Source organism: Scardinius erythrophthalmus (genome assembly GCF_964197995.2).
Source record: "Scardinius erythrophthalmus genome assembly, chromosome: 2".
Lineage (NCBI taxonomy): Eukaryota > Metazoa > Chordata > Actinopteri > Cypriniformes > Leuciscidae > Scardinius > Scardinius erythrophthalmus.
Window position 1 is genome coordinate 67,402,181 of NC_138222.1, and position 17,063 is coordinate 67,419,243.

Here is a 17,063-nt window from a genome sequence, read left to right on the forward strand (position 1 = left end):
TAACGTTAACAAAGATTAACAAACACAGCAACAAATGTATTGCTCATGGTTATTTAATACATGAACTAATGTTAACTTAGTTATTGTACCTTATTGTAGAGTGTTACCAATATATTCAACATGCATTTCCTTATGCTGTATTGTAATCTCAAGGTTTTTAAATAAGGTTTTTTATTGTCATCTTAAGGTCTCACAGGACAATATTGTGAAGCATTAATTTTACTTTGCCTAGTAAAATAGGCAAATCTGATTTTATGCTGATAAGACAAAGGTACTTATCATAGAGAGGCAATTAAGATTATGCGACTAAGATTACTCAGTAAACTCTATTCAAATACCATCACTTAATTTCCCACATCCTCTGTCTGCAGCTCTTGTACTATAGGGTTTTAGTACTTTAAATATCAGGACAAAATCTTGTATGTCCTAACAGAGAGGTCTACTGATGACCGGACTGAACACAATTCATTTTTTAACTTTTCACTTGATGTATTGCACTTATATTTATATACTTTAAAAGCAAAGTACACTCTGACTGGATCTCACAACTCTGGAAGAGACGTATATTTCTCTCTACTGAATATTGTGCTTCACACTTAAGACTGTCAGTTCATTATCTTCATATGTAACAGGAACATTAATCATGATCAAGTCATTTTATATATTTTATTCCCAAAGGATTCGGAAACTTTCAAATTAATAAAACGTGTACATCAAATTGAACTATGTCTGAATCTTTTAATTCTTACAAGAACATTTAATAATGCATGCATAGCAAGGCTTTATTCCTAAAGCGTGTACATATAGTCCGCAGGAGACAAATTAATACAGTAACAATGCATCACTTTCAACCACTTGTTGAAACAACTGTCAAAATGGATGGCTTGCAACATGACTGTTTTCAAAGAATTACAGTAGAAATGGTAAGATCACAGTACTGGTTGTCTGCAACTTCATACATCATCTGTCTTGGAAATCTGAAACAATAAAACTACATAATATATGCAGATCAAAACATGTCTCCTATATGTGCACGTCAGTATACATTATCATCAGTTGAATGTGTGGTGGACAGGACATGAACATCCATCAATACTAAAAATAAATGTTTATATTCACATGTGGACTAAACAGCAGTTAATAAACTATTGCTTCAACTGATCTCTAACTTCTAAACACAGAAATGAACGATTAACTGCACCTACCTCTGCTCAGCCATGAACTGGTCGAAAGCTGATGACGTAACATGCAGGTAGGCCCGCCCTCACGTGATACTGATTGGTCGATTGATAAACTTAAATCTGATTGGCTAAAGAGTACGACTGCTCTGTGTTACGAGTGTTATGCTGCCAGTAAAGTCTCAAAAACACACACACACATATCTAAGGCAATTCGTACGTGAATGACGATTTGCACATTCAAATGCAAGGATACACTCGTACATTTTAAACATTCAAAGGTTTTTGTGCACAGTTGTATATCTACGAATTATGTTTTGCATTTGTGAAATGTATTTTATGAGTATATAATTTTATTTTGCGCATGTGAATTGCTTTTTGTGAATATATATTTTTTTTCACGCATGTGGATTTTTTTTGTGTGTACGTGAATTAGGTTTCATGCATGTGAAATTGTCTACGCATTTGTGAATCATGTTTTTTGCGTGATTTATATTTGAGACTAATCTGCCTCCATATATAAAACGTAAATAAATGTACGTATGGTAGAACTACACTTTACGTAAAAATACACACGTATTCTCATGAGATCACGTTGCAAGTTAAGATCAAAGTCCATTTGTGTCCACAGTACATTGTTTGCAAAGGCTTGTAAAAAAGCCTTTTAACAAGTAAGGCCTATCAATAATTATTTATTTGTTATATTATCTGCAATAAAAATCCGTGCTGCAGGACTATCCATTTATTTACCCTATATTCAGTTTAATTTTCTATTGATTATAGATAGAAATATAGGCTTTATTTATTAAAATTAAACTGCATGTTTCCATTGATTGTGAAGCTAGACATTGAAAATTGCAGATCAAGCGCATGGGGCTAAATGTTTTTTCTTGTTATGAATTGTATCCTATTTTCCGTTATTACAGTTAACTACGCGAAGTGATATGGAACTGTAATGCGGTCAAGACCTGCCTGGAACTACTTTAGCTGTGCATTTCCCTGAAAATAATGCACACCTTAGAACGTTCGTCAACCAATCAGATTCAAGCATTCAACGGCCCTGTAGTATAAAGATAAATAATGCTTAGTTAATGATGACTACTGTATTTGAATGCCAACAGAATTCGTATGTTATGTGCTGTGATTGGCCAATTTTGCAGGCTATGAAGAAGACATGAACATGCTGGATAACTCAGATCATAATGAAAACACATTGTTCATCAGTGTTTCAAAGCACCAAGTCACCACTTTAGTTGAGGGGCCACACACATGATGAAGTCATTGATAAATAATGCTTAGTTAATGATGACTAGTATTTGAACGCCAACATAATTCATATGTTATGTGCTGTGATTGGCCAATTTTGGGGTCTGTCCATTTACCTGCAGGCTATGAAGAAGACATGAACATGCTTGGAAACTCAGATCATAATTCAGAAAAAAAGTTCTCACATTAATTGATATACTGTTCTAGCCTGTATGCATGCATTAGATAATGTGGATTTTTGTACATTCCTTTAATAATTCGAAGAGTAGTCTTGCATGCATGAATTAATACTTTTTTATGCATGAATTCATGATGATTCATGTACCATAACCATAGCTTTGTCCACAATGGGTGGTAAAGACCAATTTTTTGTGTGAACAAAGAAAACATCATGATCATGCGTAATAAATCATAATTCATGATGATGTACTCATCTTAGTTAATGTTTTAATTAAGGTGTTGTTCATCCATGAAGTCATGAATGAAAAACGTTGAACTTGTGTTAGTTCCTGATGATTCATGAGATATTAATGCATGAATGAATGCATATTTCATGCATGAATTTATACATGAATTCATGATAATTCATGTACCCTTACCGTAAAGTGTTACCAGGTTTCCCCGTCCCTTATGTGCGATCTCTCCACGCCAATCACTGAAACAAGACACAGGTGTTTGTCATTTGCACTTGACCCACTTACGCCGCACCTGTCTCCCGATCCTCTCTCCCGTCACAGACTTCGCTAGATCACGCCCCCCTTGCCATATAAAACTTACTTTTCTTGCGGTTAATTCATTTTAATGAAATAAAAGCATGTCATTAAACGCAACATTTATAAAAATAGAACTTTACCTCATCATGAACATGATTTTTCGATTCCCATCCCAGACAGCAACATAGTATCAGCCCAGATCCGGCCCAAATCTGGTTCATGTGGATTTCACACGGTCCAGATGTGGGCCGGATCTGGGCCGACACTGTGTTGCTGTCTGGGATCTGACTGATTTACATCCACGGTGGAGTTGAAAACGACAGCTCCCATCATTCCACGCTCCTTCACATCGTCATCAAGCTACACCGGTGTTGTTGTTTGGAATGTAGCAAAATGTAGAAAATCTTGCATATTGTACCTTTAAGTGCAGAAAAATATATAAATCCAGAGGTTTTGTAGACACATTTGCAAATGTTTATATATATATAAAAAATAAAAAAAATGCTTAAAAAGAAGAATACACAAACTTTATGTAAACTGATAAACTGTTTGCAGATATTCTCTTTGTCAAGTATTCTAGGTCAATTTGTTTTTAAGCCAGATTACAAAACTACCACAAACCCCTATTGTTACAAAAATGATAATCAAGGTAAATTAATTGACTCACTGTATTCAAATGAGTAAAACAGAGCAGTATTATTACTCACATCATCACTATTCCTCCTTTTCAGATATCTGAAAAATGCCACTACATTAAGCAGCCTTTCATGCTAAAATGCTGAACTGTTTTATCTTCAATCATGGAGGTCTGCGCAATCGGGCCGTTTTGTCTATGGTGCACACTAGGGATGTTTGGACTCCAATATTATTTATTTTTATTTTTTTAAAGAAGGTCTTAAACACTTTATTATCTTTTACCTCTATAGTTGTAGACTGAATTTAGTTTAAAGAAGATCTAGCCTACATTTCTCTTTTTCATTAATGGAGATATGGAAAATATGCCATGCTTTAGTTTAGTGGATGATTTCTGTCCCCTAGTGGAAAACAAAGACCTTTAAAAGGAAAATGACAATGAAATTACCACTATAACCAGTAGATGGCAGCAGAGGACTCGTTTGCTCTTTAAAAAACAAGCTCTTTAATTAACAAAAGTTTATGATATTTGCATGTTTTGTCCATCAAGATCACAGATGAACACAACTTTTATGAATTTTGAAGCATAAATGCAGTCGCCAGAAGTAAAAAGCTAAAGTTTGGCTATAAACGAACTACACAATGGTCCCACAAATTCAAGACTATCATCACTAAAGCTTCTGACAACTCTTTCAGTTTTTATCTAAAAACTTTTCCCCAGAACATCGAGTTGGAATATAGTTTATTAGAGCACAATTATGAGCATAATGAGTGTAAAAGCGGATTGAGTTAATCTGTTCGGCGTGATGACGTTTAATCTCCGACAGCCTCTGTAGTCCCATTTAGCCACTTGTTAGCAACAGCCTTTTACAAGACATGTAACAGCTTCAAAAAATCAGGAGTGACGTAATATTGATGTATTTTATGTCGTAGAATAAAACGTTCACCACAGACCTTATTTCAGCCATTTAACCAAAATCCCATTCAAAAAACCCATTGACTTCGGGACGATGGAACCAGAAGTGCTAAAATGCTAAACTCTACAATAAAACTGATTTTTAAACATTGCTAAAGGACAATGTGGAAAAAAAAATGTATTACAAAAATCTTTAAAGCTGCTAAAATTACCCAGAAAACACAAACTTGTTTTCTTCTTCTGGTCTGTGTTGCTGTGGGTCTATTAGTCTGCATTTACACTACAGCACTAAATGCACAGGTTTATTTTGACAAATGTTTTGTCCCGTCCGTCGCTACGGTTATAACTGTCAATCATAACAATTTCAGGAGTGAGTGAGGAACAATGTAACGGATTCACACCCGTAATTATATATTTTTTTCTTGTCAATTTGGAGTGCAGTTTTCATACTCTATGCTTTACCTATCCTGTTATATAAAGTCCCTTCCATTTCTGGCCTCGCCCTGTGTGTGTGTGTGTGTGTGTGTGTGTGTGTGTGTGTGTGTGTGTGTGTGTGTGTGTGTGTGTGTGTGTGTGTGTGTGTGTGTGTGTGTGTGTGTGTGTGTGTGTGTGTGTGTGTGTGTGTGTGTGTGTGTGTGTGTGTGTGTTTAAGTTTCCTCAGAAATACTTCCATATTAATTTTTTCCTTACAAATTATATTATCAGCATAACAATTTGAGTAAATGTAACTGTGTAAAATATAATAACATCATTATTGTATGTAATTCATGTAATTTGCTAGTGAATATAGAACAGACTGTGGATAAATGTCACACTTTCAATGTTGAGTCAATTTCTGTGTAGAAAAAACATTTTCTGAAAAAAGGAACAAACTGATTTTTTTTTTTTTTTTTTCTTAAAGCGCACACAGGACTCGTCTTTGTCAATCAGATAATGAGTTGGAGAGGCGCTCAGAGTTACTGCAGACAGAATCACATTGATCTGGTCAGTGTGAGGAACCAGAATGAGAGTCAACAGGTTAAGAATTTCATTAGTGGTCTTTCATTATTAGGATCACAGATCTGGATCGGTCTGTTCAGAGACTCATGGCAGTGGTCAGATCACAGGAACTCCTCATTCAGATACTGGAATACTGGTGAACCTAATAATGTTGGAGGAAATGAAAAGTGTACAGTGATCAGACCAAACGCTCTGGGACAATGGTTAGACTTCTCTTGCATCAACCAATTTCCTTTTGTGTGTCATGAAGGTGAGCAGATCCTCACAAACACACACAATCCATCCATCACCTCCAGATCTCTTAAAGTTCACGCTACATGTCTGACATGACAGATTCCTCCAGTGTTTGTTCTGCATGTTGTTTTTGATCAGTCTCTCTCTAGTTTTTGCTTGTGGTTTGTTTTGTGTCCAGATAAACTGATTCTGATCAACGAGACTCTGACGTGGCCTGAAGCTCTGAGATACTGCAGACAGAATTATACGGATCTGGTCTCGGTTCAGTCAGAGGAGATGCAAGAGGAGGTGATGAATGTGGTTAAACGTGCGTCTACTGAGGCGGTGTGGTTGGGTTTACGTCACTCCTGTATTTTGGGCATCTGGTACTGGTTGATCGGAGAGACCGTGTGCTTTCATAACTGGGCTCCAGGAGAGGAGAACTGTGTGTCTGGAGTGAGATCTGGAGCAGTTCAGTCTGGAGGAGATCAGCGCTGGATCAGCCGTCCTGAACACGACAAACTCAACTTCATCTGCAGCAGATATTAGGAGTGAAGGATATGTTTGTGTTCTTACATAACTGGAGAATGTTTTTTAACTGGCAAAAACCTTTTTGAATTGTTTTAATCATCAGGTAATGTGCTTATATCAGTACAATGAAATTAATGTATGTCATTTAAAAGTATCATATGAGTCTTATTACTATCAATGTAATGTTCTTTGGGTATTTAAAATACTAATGTGCACTATATGTTTTAAAGACCCCATGACATCAACATGAGTTTTCATCTGTGACCGTTCAGTCAAACATACTTGCTGTTAAATATAAAGTAGAAGATCATGATTCGAGGATGTGGCTCAAAGTATATTGGCTGTTATAAATAAAAGCAAAGCACAAGCCACGTCAGTTGATTTCATGGGATCTTGTTATTCTGGTGGTGTGGCTTCTTTCTTCTCCTCACTCCTGTGTTTTGCACTAGTCATATATTTGCAAATTACTTGTTTAAAATATGATTGTGAGCATCTATATGTGTCTCAATAAAATGAAATATGGTTTATTCTTAAAGAGAAAAATAAAGTTGAGTATAAAGTATCTTGCAACCTGTAATGTGTGTTCAACAACACCAGCTCAAATACAAATATTTACAAACAGAACTTTTGTGTTGTGACATTTATAAAACACAAATATATAATTTCAATTGAAAAAATGTAAACATTCTTTCAACTTAATTTTTATTAACAACTCAACATTCTACACTGTAAAATCCTCAGTGTTAAATGGAAACTGAATGTCTGTATGGCGATAAACTTCTGCTACAGGTTCCACAGTCCCAACTGAAGTGAAAAGGCGATCGGTTCGATAGTCGGATCAAGGTTATAGAATAATACCGCTGTCCTTCCGCTCTGCCCCGACTCTGAGTGCTTTTAAAACAGCTTTGAAGAAGTACTTTTTTATCTTGGCTTTTGAGTCTGACCCAGGAGAGAACTACATTTTGGTCTTTTATGTAGTTATTGTTTACTGTGTTTTGTTTGGTTTTATGATTTTTTTTATTGTATTGTACTGCACTTTGGGCTGCACTCTTTATTTGGGCTGCATATTTATTCAAATCAACTGAGTCCTGTTCACTACACTTCCCAGAATCCTCCTTGTCTCCACACCTGAACTCTCTGTAGTCTGTAGGTTTGAATGATTTTCAAACCTGAACCAAACATATTTTTATTCGAAAATCAACAGTATTTCATTAGTCTTTAGTCTGTCAAAAAAAAACAAAAAAAACAACAACATTAAAATCATGACCTCAAATGTCATTGTGCAAAAAACAAAAACAATGACTGTTGTAACAGTACGTAAATCAGACCTTTCAGGCTATAGCCTAACGCTAATAAGCCTTATGCCAAAATGATTATTACAACTAAATTGTCGGTCATTAACTAAATAATTGTGTAGATGATTTGCTTTGTGTAACCCGACATCAGACATTAGTCCAAGTATTTTTTGCACACAGTGCCGCGACCAATCAATCACTCTTTACGACTGGCTGCACATTCACTGTCCTCTCAGCTGCTGCAACTCACACTCGCTTATCAATGCATATCTAAATTCGCGCTTACGGTATCTTTGTAGAACTTCAAAAAAGAGACAAAAAAGATGCTGCAGCCAATGAGCAGCCGGCGGGGGGTGCAGGACGACTCGACCTCCACGGACAGTTTTTAATGTTTTATCAGACAATAACTACTCAAGATTTTGCTTTAGTATAATTTTCGAGACAATTAGGGCCGGATTCAGGATTTGGGACAACAGCTTAGATTTCGGGACTGTCCTGAATTTTTCAGGATGTCTGGTCACCCTATTTAAAGGTTACGTCTTATTTGTGGTGTATGCTGTGGGTTTTCTTCTGTTTTCCTGACCCTCCTGCAGTCTTGAGGAGAGCTATTTCCTACTTATGTGGATTTTATTATGGACACAGTTTAACATTTGATGGTCTGTGTTGTAGCAATAAAATTTAGATTATTATTTTTTTTTTACAAAACTACATTTGTTGCCTAGAATCAAGTATTGTGATCTGTGGAGGGCTCCTCCTGCCTTAAATAAGGAGATGGCATAGTCAGCTTATATTTCCTACACTACACAAGCTTAATTGTTAGGCTATTTGCTAGTTTGACATGACAGAAGAAAACAGAAAGGTTTTGTGTAGGCTGTCAATGTTTTTATCTTTCATCAGCTTGAAAAAAAAAAAAATCGTTCTGAAAGTGATTCCAACGATATTATTCCTCTGTGCTACTATCGCTATAGTTGTGATGTAAGGTGTGTTGGACAGTGACTGCGGATGGATGTAACCGATCGGTGAGAGTTGCCGCGTGCATAGTGCAATTCACAATGCATCTCTATCAACAGACCATACGTTTCGCTTGCCCATACAGACTACTACGTAGCCAGCCATCACATTTAAACAGTCTTCAGAGTCCAGTAAAGAAATGTGAGCTTACCGGTAGCCCTTTTGATCTTTTCCTTTCCCCATGAGTTTTAATTCTGTGATTCTTTAGCGATTTCTTCTTTCTTCTGCTGTTCTTAGCAGCGTTGCAAACCTGAACAAACTCGTGCCGCTTCTATTGTCTGAAGGTTTCTGGCGTGTACTGCTAATTAGTCTAATTTCGCTCACCTGCTGAGGCGCGCTGCGGAGCTGCACGCTCCCTGTTACGCGCATGTAGAAGCAAGGCCGCTGTCACATGCACCCGCACGCAGACACACCTCCCGGCAGATCGCCGCAACAGTGACCAAGAAGCTGGTGAAAAGGTGGGATGATAATGCGGTTGAGTCTCTACATGGCTTGAGGAAGCCACTGAAGTGGTTACCCACTATATCACTGTAGCGTCTGGACCAATCGGACACACACAAATTATTCATTTATTTAATGAATAATCCAGCAAACTCGCTGTGAAACCTTCACCAAAAACTAACATCCCAAATGAGGCTAACACACTGGCAGGGCGGTGTCTTGTTACAGGGAACACAGAGAGTTTTTACGATCAGATAAGGTTTTAAGGGTGTTAAAGAATGTGGCCAAATGCAAGAGAAAGACCATGGAAAGACAAACAATCTGCTAAACAGACTCTCCTGCATTCATTTATTGATGAATTGACTAACATGAAATTAACATGCATTCCAGAACATTTTGAGAATGATTTACTGTTATGTGTTTTGTCTTTTAATAATTCTGTTGATACTATGATCTCTTTGACACTATGTAGTTATTACAGGACTGACGGTCAATGTAACCCACTTATACCATGTTTGGTCTCGATAAATTGGTACTCTGAAGATCGAAATGATTGTGTACATGATATGCCAATAGCTGTGCAACTTATTAGTATTACAAGAATCTTTCATAGTTGTGTCATCAAACACCAATTCAGCATGCCAGCCCGAGTGAGCACGCTTAAGACAAAGGCTTGTAAATCCTGGTGACAGAGGAAACTCCCGCCAGAAATTCTACCCTTCTCATTGGGTGAACCAGCCTGCATAGGGCTGTCCTGTGTCAAGCTTTAAAAAGGCCTTTCCACTAGATCAGCCCTCTTCTTGTGTTTGTGCTGCTGGCCTCCACTGTTCTCCTCGCGTTGGGGGCCCCTCCCCCACCACTGGGGCCCATGGCCCTGGATCCAGCAGGCCAGAGCACTGCCAGCCATGCTTTCACGCTCCCCAGAGGGAGATAGACTGCCTTTTCTTCAATCCAGAAAAACTGCAACTTTACCATCATTGAATTGGCAACGATCAACTCCTTGCCTTCCTGGCACTTCAGGAGGCCGCACCAGCCAGTGTGCACTCAGCAGGCCAGGACAGCAGGCTTCGACTCACCACAGCCATGTGCTCGAAGCCACCATGCAAGCTCCGACCCACAACAGCGTCAGAACCACAAGATGGCAACTTGCACCATGACTTTTGACCCTCACGGACCCACCAACGGACTCAGTTTTCAACCACTTCAAGAATTGTCCACGATTTGCAACTGACCATGCAAGTATTTAATGAGGTGCTATGAAATAAGCTGATGGTTCTTTTCATACTGAAATAGATCTTATTCCATAGTTCTATTTCCTGTTTCCGGTTCCACATCACTCACCCCTTTACCTATGCATGTATGTATGGATGTATGAATGTATTTATGTTTGTTTAGTGTTAGTTCTGTTTGTGATTTAGTTAATAAAACTTGTGCACAATTATGATTTTGATTTCTGATCCTCTGTTTGCATACAAAGTCCCTTTTTTGATCCTGTTACATACTCTAATTGCCGTACACGATAAGAAATAATAATTTTTCAGTGACCCTGAAAGATACATTTTTCCTGGAATAAATGAATAATCAAAGAGTTCATTGGAACTGATTAATTGATTGTAATATTAATTTGGCTTACCTCAAAGTTAATCTAATTAACTGACCTTGGATTATTATTAATATTTCCCCTTTGAGCTAATATTGTTACATCACCTTCTGTGAGGATATGATTGTCCCGCAAAAGGTATTCTCTAACAATAAACCCTGGATTACAAAAGCACTGAAAACCACTCTTAATGAAAAAAGAAAATAGCATTCAACTTAGGAAACAGAATTGAGTCCAAACTCATCTAAAATAGACTGAAAAAAAGAAAAAAATCAAATCTGGAGTTGCGGCAGGAGGAAGTGGAACTCATGCTGAAGAGGATGAAACCTAACAAAGCACCAGGACCTGATCAGATCTGTGGTTGGTTACTAAAGGCCTGTTGCAGCCAGCTGGCAGGTGTCTTCTGTTATCTGTTCAGTCGCTCTCTCTCAGAACATTCAATTCCATCAACCTGGAAATCCTCAGTCATCTGCCCAATAGCCAAAAAGAGCAATCCCACTTGCAACAATGATTACCGGCCTGTGGCATTAACATCTCTGGTAATGAAAGGCTTTGAAAGGCTTATTCCTTCCCAGCTTCAGGAGGAGGTCAGTTTGTACGTTGACCCCCTTCAGTTTGCATACAAACGGCACAGAGGTGTGGATGATGCCATATTAACACTGCTACATGGCACTTATTCCTATCTTGAAAAGCCCAGGTCATTCATTAGACTGGTATTTGTGGATTTCTCGAGTGCTTTTAATACAGTGCAACCTCACCTGATGGGACAAAAATTGCTCCAAATGGGCGTGAACCCGCACCTTATTCTATGGATCTTGTCTTTTCTGACAGATAGACACCAGAGGGTCCGAGTCAACGGTCACCTCAGTTCGTCTAGGATAGTATCCACCGGAGCTCCGCAAGGCTCTGTAATCTCACCGGTTCTGTATACACTATACACTAATGACTGTAGGAGCAATAACCCAGGTATAATATACATTAAATATTCTGACAACACTGTGATCATGGACACCACTAATTCACTACAAGAGTTACAGATTGAGATGGACATTTTTGCAGAGTGGTGCAAGCAGAGCTGTCTTGGCCTGGTTGTTGACTTCCGTAAGGATGTTTCCTTCATTCCCACTTTGTTAGTCAACAACCAGCCAATAGAAAGGGTTGAATCATATAGATACCTTGGGACAATACTTGATCACAAACTTACCTTCCAACTAAACAGTGAAAACATTTTCTCTAAGTGTCAGCAGCACCTCTTTTTTTTTTTTTGTGGTAAAAAAAAAAGAAGTCTACACAGACGCGCTACGCTAAAACACTACGTGAACCAACTCAAGGCCCAGAGAGAAGGAAATGAATAGTGGAATAAAGTCGTTATTTTTGTTGTTTTTTTGCGCACAAAAAGTATTCTCGTCGCTTTATAAACTTAAGATTGAGCCACTGTAGTCACTTGGACTATATTAACAATGTCTTTAATGCATTTTCTGGGCCAGCAAGTTATAATGTCTTAGAAGCCTATGGAGGAGTGATCCAGCTCTCAGATTTAATCAAAAATATCTTAATTTGAAGATGAACGAAGGTCTTACAGGGTTGGAACAACATGAGGGTGAGTAATTACTGACAGAATTTACATTTTTGGGTGAACTAACCCTTTAATGACATCTGGAGGTTAAAGCATCTTAATGAGACTCTGTTTTCCTGGGTCAAACCTAATAGATCCTCTAAGTCACGGATAGACTTTTGGCTTATTACTGAGGAGGAACATTCTGAGTTTGCCACTAATGTTTCCATTTCTGCCACACCATTGACAGATCATTTCTTATTGCCTTATTTCTTTAATTTTGACACCAACAATAAAACATACCTTTAGAAAAGATTACTGGAAGTTTAATGAGGAACGTTCAAAGGATAAAGATTATTGTAGTCAAATAAGAAATTTGATTATTGAGATTAAAGATGACCTCACCTTAACTTCTAATCGGAATAAATGGAAATATATATTTGTTCATGTCTGATATGGCCGATTTAACTAAATCCCATGGGGAGTCGAAAGTTAGATTTGTTAGCTGGAATGTCAAAGGCCTAAATAGCCCAATCAAAAGAGGCAGAATTTTTGCATACTTAAAAAAATTAAAATCTGAAATAATATATTTACAGGAAACCCACTTACGCATTGTCGATCATCTCAGAATTAGGAAACCATGGGTGGGGCAAGTTTTCCACTCTAACTTTAACTCTAAGGCAAGGGGAACTGCCATTTTGATACACAAAAGCATCCAATTTACTGCCTCTGCTTCTATTGTAGATCCTCAGGGAAGATATGTTATAGTCTCTGGGATATTATATAATGTTCCTGTCGTATTAGTTAATGTATATGCACCTAACTGGGATGATGTGAGTTTTATTAATAAATTATTAATAAAGTCTCTTTATTGCCAGACCTAAACTCCCATCTTATGATTTTTGGTGGTGACATAAACTGCGTAATGGATCTGTCCCTTGACCGCTCTAATCCCAAATCTTTATCCCGTTCTAAGATGGCCCAAGCCTTATCTACATTTATAGAGCAAGTAGGGGCGGTTGATCCTTGGCGATTTTAGTTTCCACACAGCAAAGAATATTCCTATTTTTCACATGTTCATCACTCCTATTCAAGAATTGATTACTTCTTTATTGATAAATCTCTCCTTCCTTCTGTTGGACAAATTGAATATCTACCTATTGTGGAATCAGACCATGCTCCTTTGCAATTAGACCTTATTTGCAATTTGAGGTATAACGAACGGCCTTTGTGGAGACTAAACACGGCCTTGTTATCAGATCCTGCGTTTTGTACATTTGTATCAACAGCTATAGACAATTTCCTATTACATAACAGGTCCGAATCTATTACAGCATCTACATTGTGGGAGACACTTAAAGTAGTTATTAGGGGAGAAATAATTTCATATATCTCAACTCTCAATAAAAAACGTAAACAAAAACTGGACGATCTAATTGATTCTATAAGAAGGGTAGATTACCTCAACTCTACATCTCCGTCACCTGAACTTTATAAAGAGAGGTTGAACCTTCAAGTTCAATACAATCTGTTATCAACAAATAAAACTGAATGGTATTTATCACGTTCTAAAGGTTATATTTATGAACATGGAGAAAAGGCAGGTCGACTTCTAGCCCACCAGTTAAAATCTAAAGCTGCCTCTCAACTTATACCTCAAATTTCGAACAGTAATAATGATTTAATAGTTAATCCAATTGAAATTAATAACACTTTTAAAAACTACTTCTCAAATTTGTATACTTCTGAAAGCCCTGAATCTAACTCTGAATTTTTTGAATTTTTAAACAATATAGATATACCCACCCTCAATTCTGTGCAGAAAACGTCTCGGTTACGTATGTAACCCTCGTTCCCTGAGTTCAGGGAAGGAGACGTGTCGTCAGGGGAGTTCCCTGGCGAATAGGGTTGTTCCGATTCCGATACTAGTATCGGAAATGCCGCCGATACCAATACAAATTCTGGCATCGGTATCGGCGAGTACATCTACCCATGTACCGATCCGATACCATTTTATTAAACAATACCTAGTTATGCACGCTAGCTTTGCTTTACGCTGCAAATCGGAGATCAATTCTTCTTCGCTGCTCTAAACAGTGGTTGCTTGTGGCAACACAGGAAGTTGTGCTGTTGCCACCACTGTTTAGAGCAGCGAAGAAGAAATGAAAATGCAAATGTTCAAATGCAGGCACGCGGCAAGCGCATAATGTAAGAGACGCTGGCGCCCAACATCAAATGGCAAACGTAATGAAAACGGAACAAAACTGCGCTACTTGTTATTTTGTGCTTCACGGACCATTAAACAGTTTGGAACAATGCAGCGCGAGCCGATCTTGATCAAGCTAACTGTTACACTGTTGCTACACAGCGCTAAGAGATCCAGTGAAGAAAGCATTTGAATTCGCCACTGAAGTAATAACATCGCTGCGAGATCTACGTTAGTGAGAAGCATTCACATTCTCCGTTATTAACGGATCAAACAGCGCTGACGTGGAAATCAGGAACATTGTGCTTTCAAGTAACGTTACGTTGGTTTTATTTTGACATTATGAATAAAATTGCTGCCCTCAAATGTTAATCTGAAATAAAATAAACCTTTGTTTATAACTTAACTACTACAATATTACATTTCATTTTTTTTATAAGAAACTGTTTTTGTTTTATATGTCAATTATAGCTCCATCATTGCTCAAAGTAAAAAATGATCATACTTTATGATGTTAATAAAAAAATAAAAAATGTAAATCAAGGAAATTTCTCGGGCATTTCTTTCTTTTTGCTGTATTGAAAACGTACCGAACCGTGACACCAGTGTATGGTATCGAACCGAACCGTGAATTTTGTGGACCGTTACACCCCTATTATTCATATATCATTTTTTAGATTCCTAGATTTATTTGTTGCACTTTTTTATACAGTTATATTGTAAAACTAAAATACCTTTTATAAAATAATTCTATCAATTCATACAGGGCTAGTATGAATTGCAGCTGTATACACACCCAGGTATCGGAATCGGTATCGGGGAGGAAAAAAGGGTATCGAAACATACATGAAGTGCAAGTAACAATAAGAGGAGAAGATGACATGACTCACCGTGTCTGTTGACTGATCCTACTCACCTAAGTTGTTTGATGAACTCGTAAAAGGCGCGTGAGAAATTTTTTTTTTTTAAAAAAATAAAGAGCGGACGGATGGCACGCTAACAGGCTAGCGAATTACTAGCATGTTGTGCTAGCAATAACGATTTAGATTGAAGCTAGCGATGTCAGGTTAATGTGTGATGTTGAGTAAGTTATATTTAGCAGTATAAACAACAAGGAATGATAGTAAATAATGATTCAAAACAGAAAGATATAGCTCAAAAATGGTCATGGCAAGTGGATTCACAAAATAAATGTTCACACCTGCTACACTTGCATGACGTTTTTTCTTGTATTTGGCCCAAGTGTTCAAGTGGGCATGAAGACCGCAAGTGTGTGTAGAACTTCTGATTACCTAATTTGACACACTTATGGTGTTGTAAAAATACAAGTGTTTACAGAGCTTTATTTTGATTCTCACATCTTTGCATTTTTAAATAAACCTCTAAGTGTCTGTACAGCAGTGCCTATGTAACACGATTTACTAGTAATGATGGTACTTTTAATTAAGTGATAAAAGCATTTGCAAATGTTGTAAAATTTACACATACTCATGTTTGCACCAGTAAAATGTGCTCACTTATAGCCTGTTGCGTGCACATACTCTCTAGTGGCCAAGTGTGGGTATTTGGACAGACCCCATGTTTGAGTTTCTCTGTTTTGGGCCACTTTTATCTGTTGCTGTTTGAACTGAACAGAGAAGGGTTGAGTTCAGTAGTGAAGACTGGTGATACTGGTTACTGAGAGCCTTTAAAAAACCCATGTTTGAGGCTCCAGTCAAAGAGAAAGAAACGTGTGAGATAAAGGAGTGAGTTTGACCAGTGATGGAGTTTGGGGCTTGAGGGTTTGAAGCATTAAAAAAGACATAATGAAGAGTAAGGGAAGACTAGTTGCTCCTGCTGCTGCTGTTGCGTTGGTTTGCGTCTGTAAGTTTTTTTCATTCTTTCCGTCCGCCAGTGACACACTAGAGTGAATCTGAGTAGACACAACACAGATAACACACCGCTACACACTTAGACAAATGGTGAAGTGCAAAGATCGCAAGAATGGAACGGCCATTTATGTCAAGATGAACAGGGATGAAACACGAGTTATGCAGTCCAGCAATATCATTAAAGCTGCTGTTTAGTTGTGAATGTTCAAATGTAAATTGTAAATGTTCATATCATTTTTGAAGGTCCATATTAATATAGATTAACACTGACACAGACGTCAATATGCAAATATAGAGAAACAGAGGAAGACAAACACAAATAAGGAGGAAGTAAAATATGAAAATTAGTTTACACAAATGATGTGATGAGCTGAATGAGGGATGAGAGCAGATATAATAATAGCGTAGTGTAAATCTGCAGACAGAAACATCAGACTCAGGACAGAAACACACGACCTCTAAAGTAAGAACATGTTCATTCTTCAAACACAATTACACTTTCAGATGTTAATATTGTCTGGATGATTATGTACAGTGAATTCATGCTGCTGTTGAGATACTAAATGAAATTGTCATATTTTACTTCAAAATGAATCTGGGAATGTTTGAGTTTTTCAATGTGTTTTTCCTCAGAA

At 37.5% G+C, this 17,063-nt stretch overlaps 1 protein-coding gene across 1 annotated transcript; it reads left to right on the forward strand.

Moving 5' to 3' along the window:
* Positions 1-5,624: 5,624 nt before the first annotated feature.
* Positions 5,625-6,467, forward strand: LOC308687087 (C-type mannose receptor 2-like; the record flags this gene model as incomplete). Its single annotated transcript, XM_081359344.1, has 2 exons — positions 5,625-5,955; positions 6,118-6,467. The coding sequence occupies exons 1-2, from the start codon at positions 5,640-5,642 to the stop codon at positions 6,465-6,467; spliced, it is 666 nt and encodes a 221-aa protein (XP_081215470.1). The 5' UTR covers positions 5,625-5,639.
* Between the last annotated feature and the right edge of the window lie 10,596 nt (positions 6,468-17,063).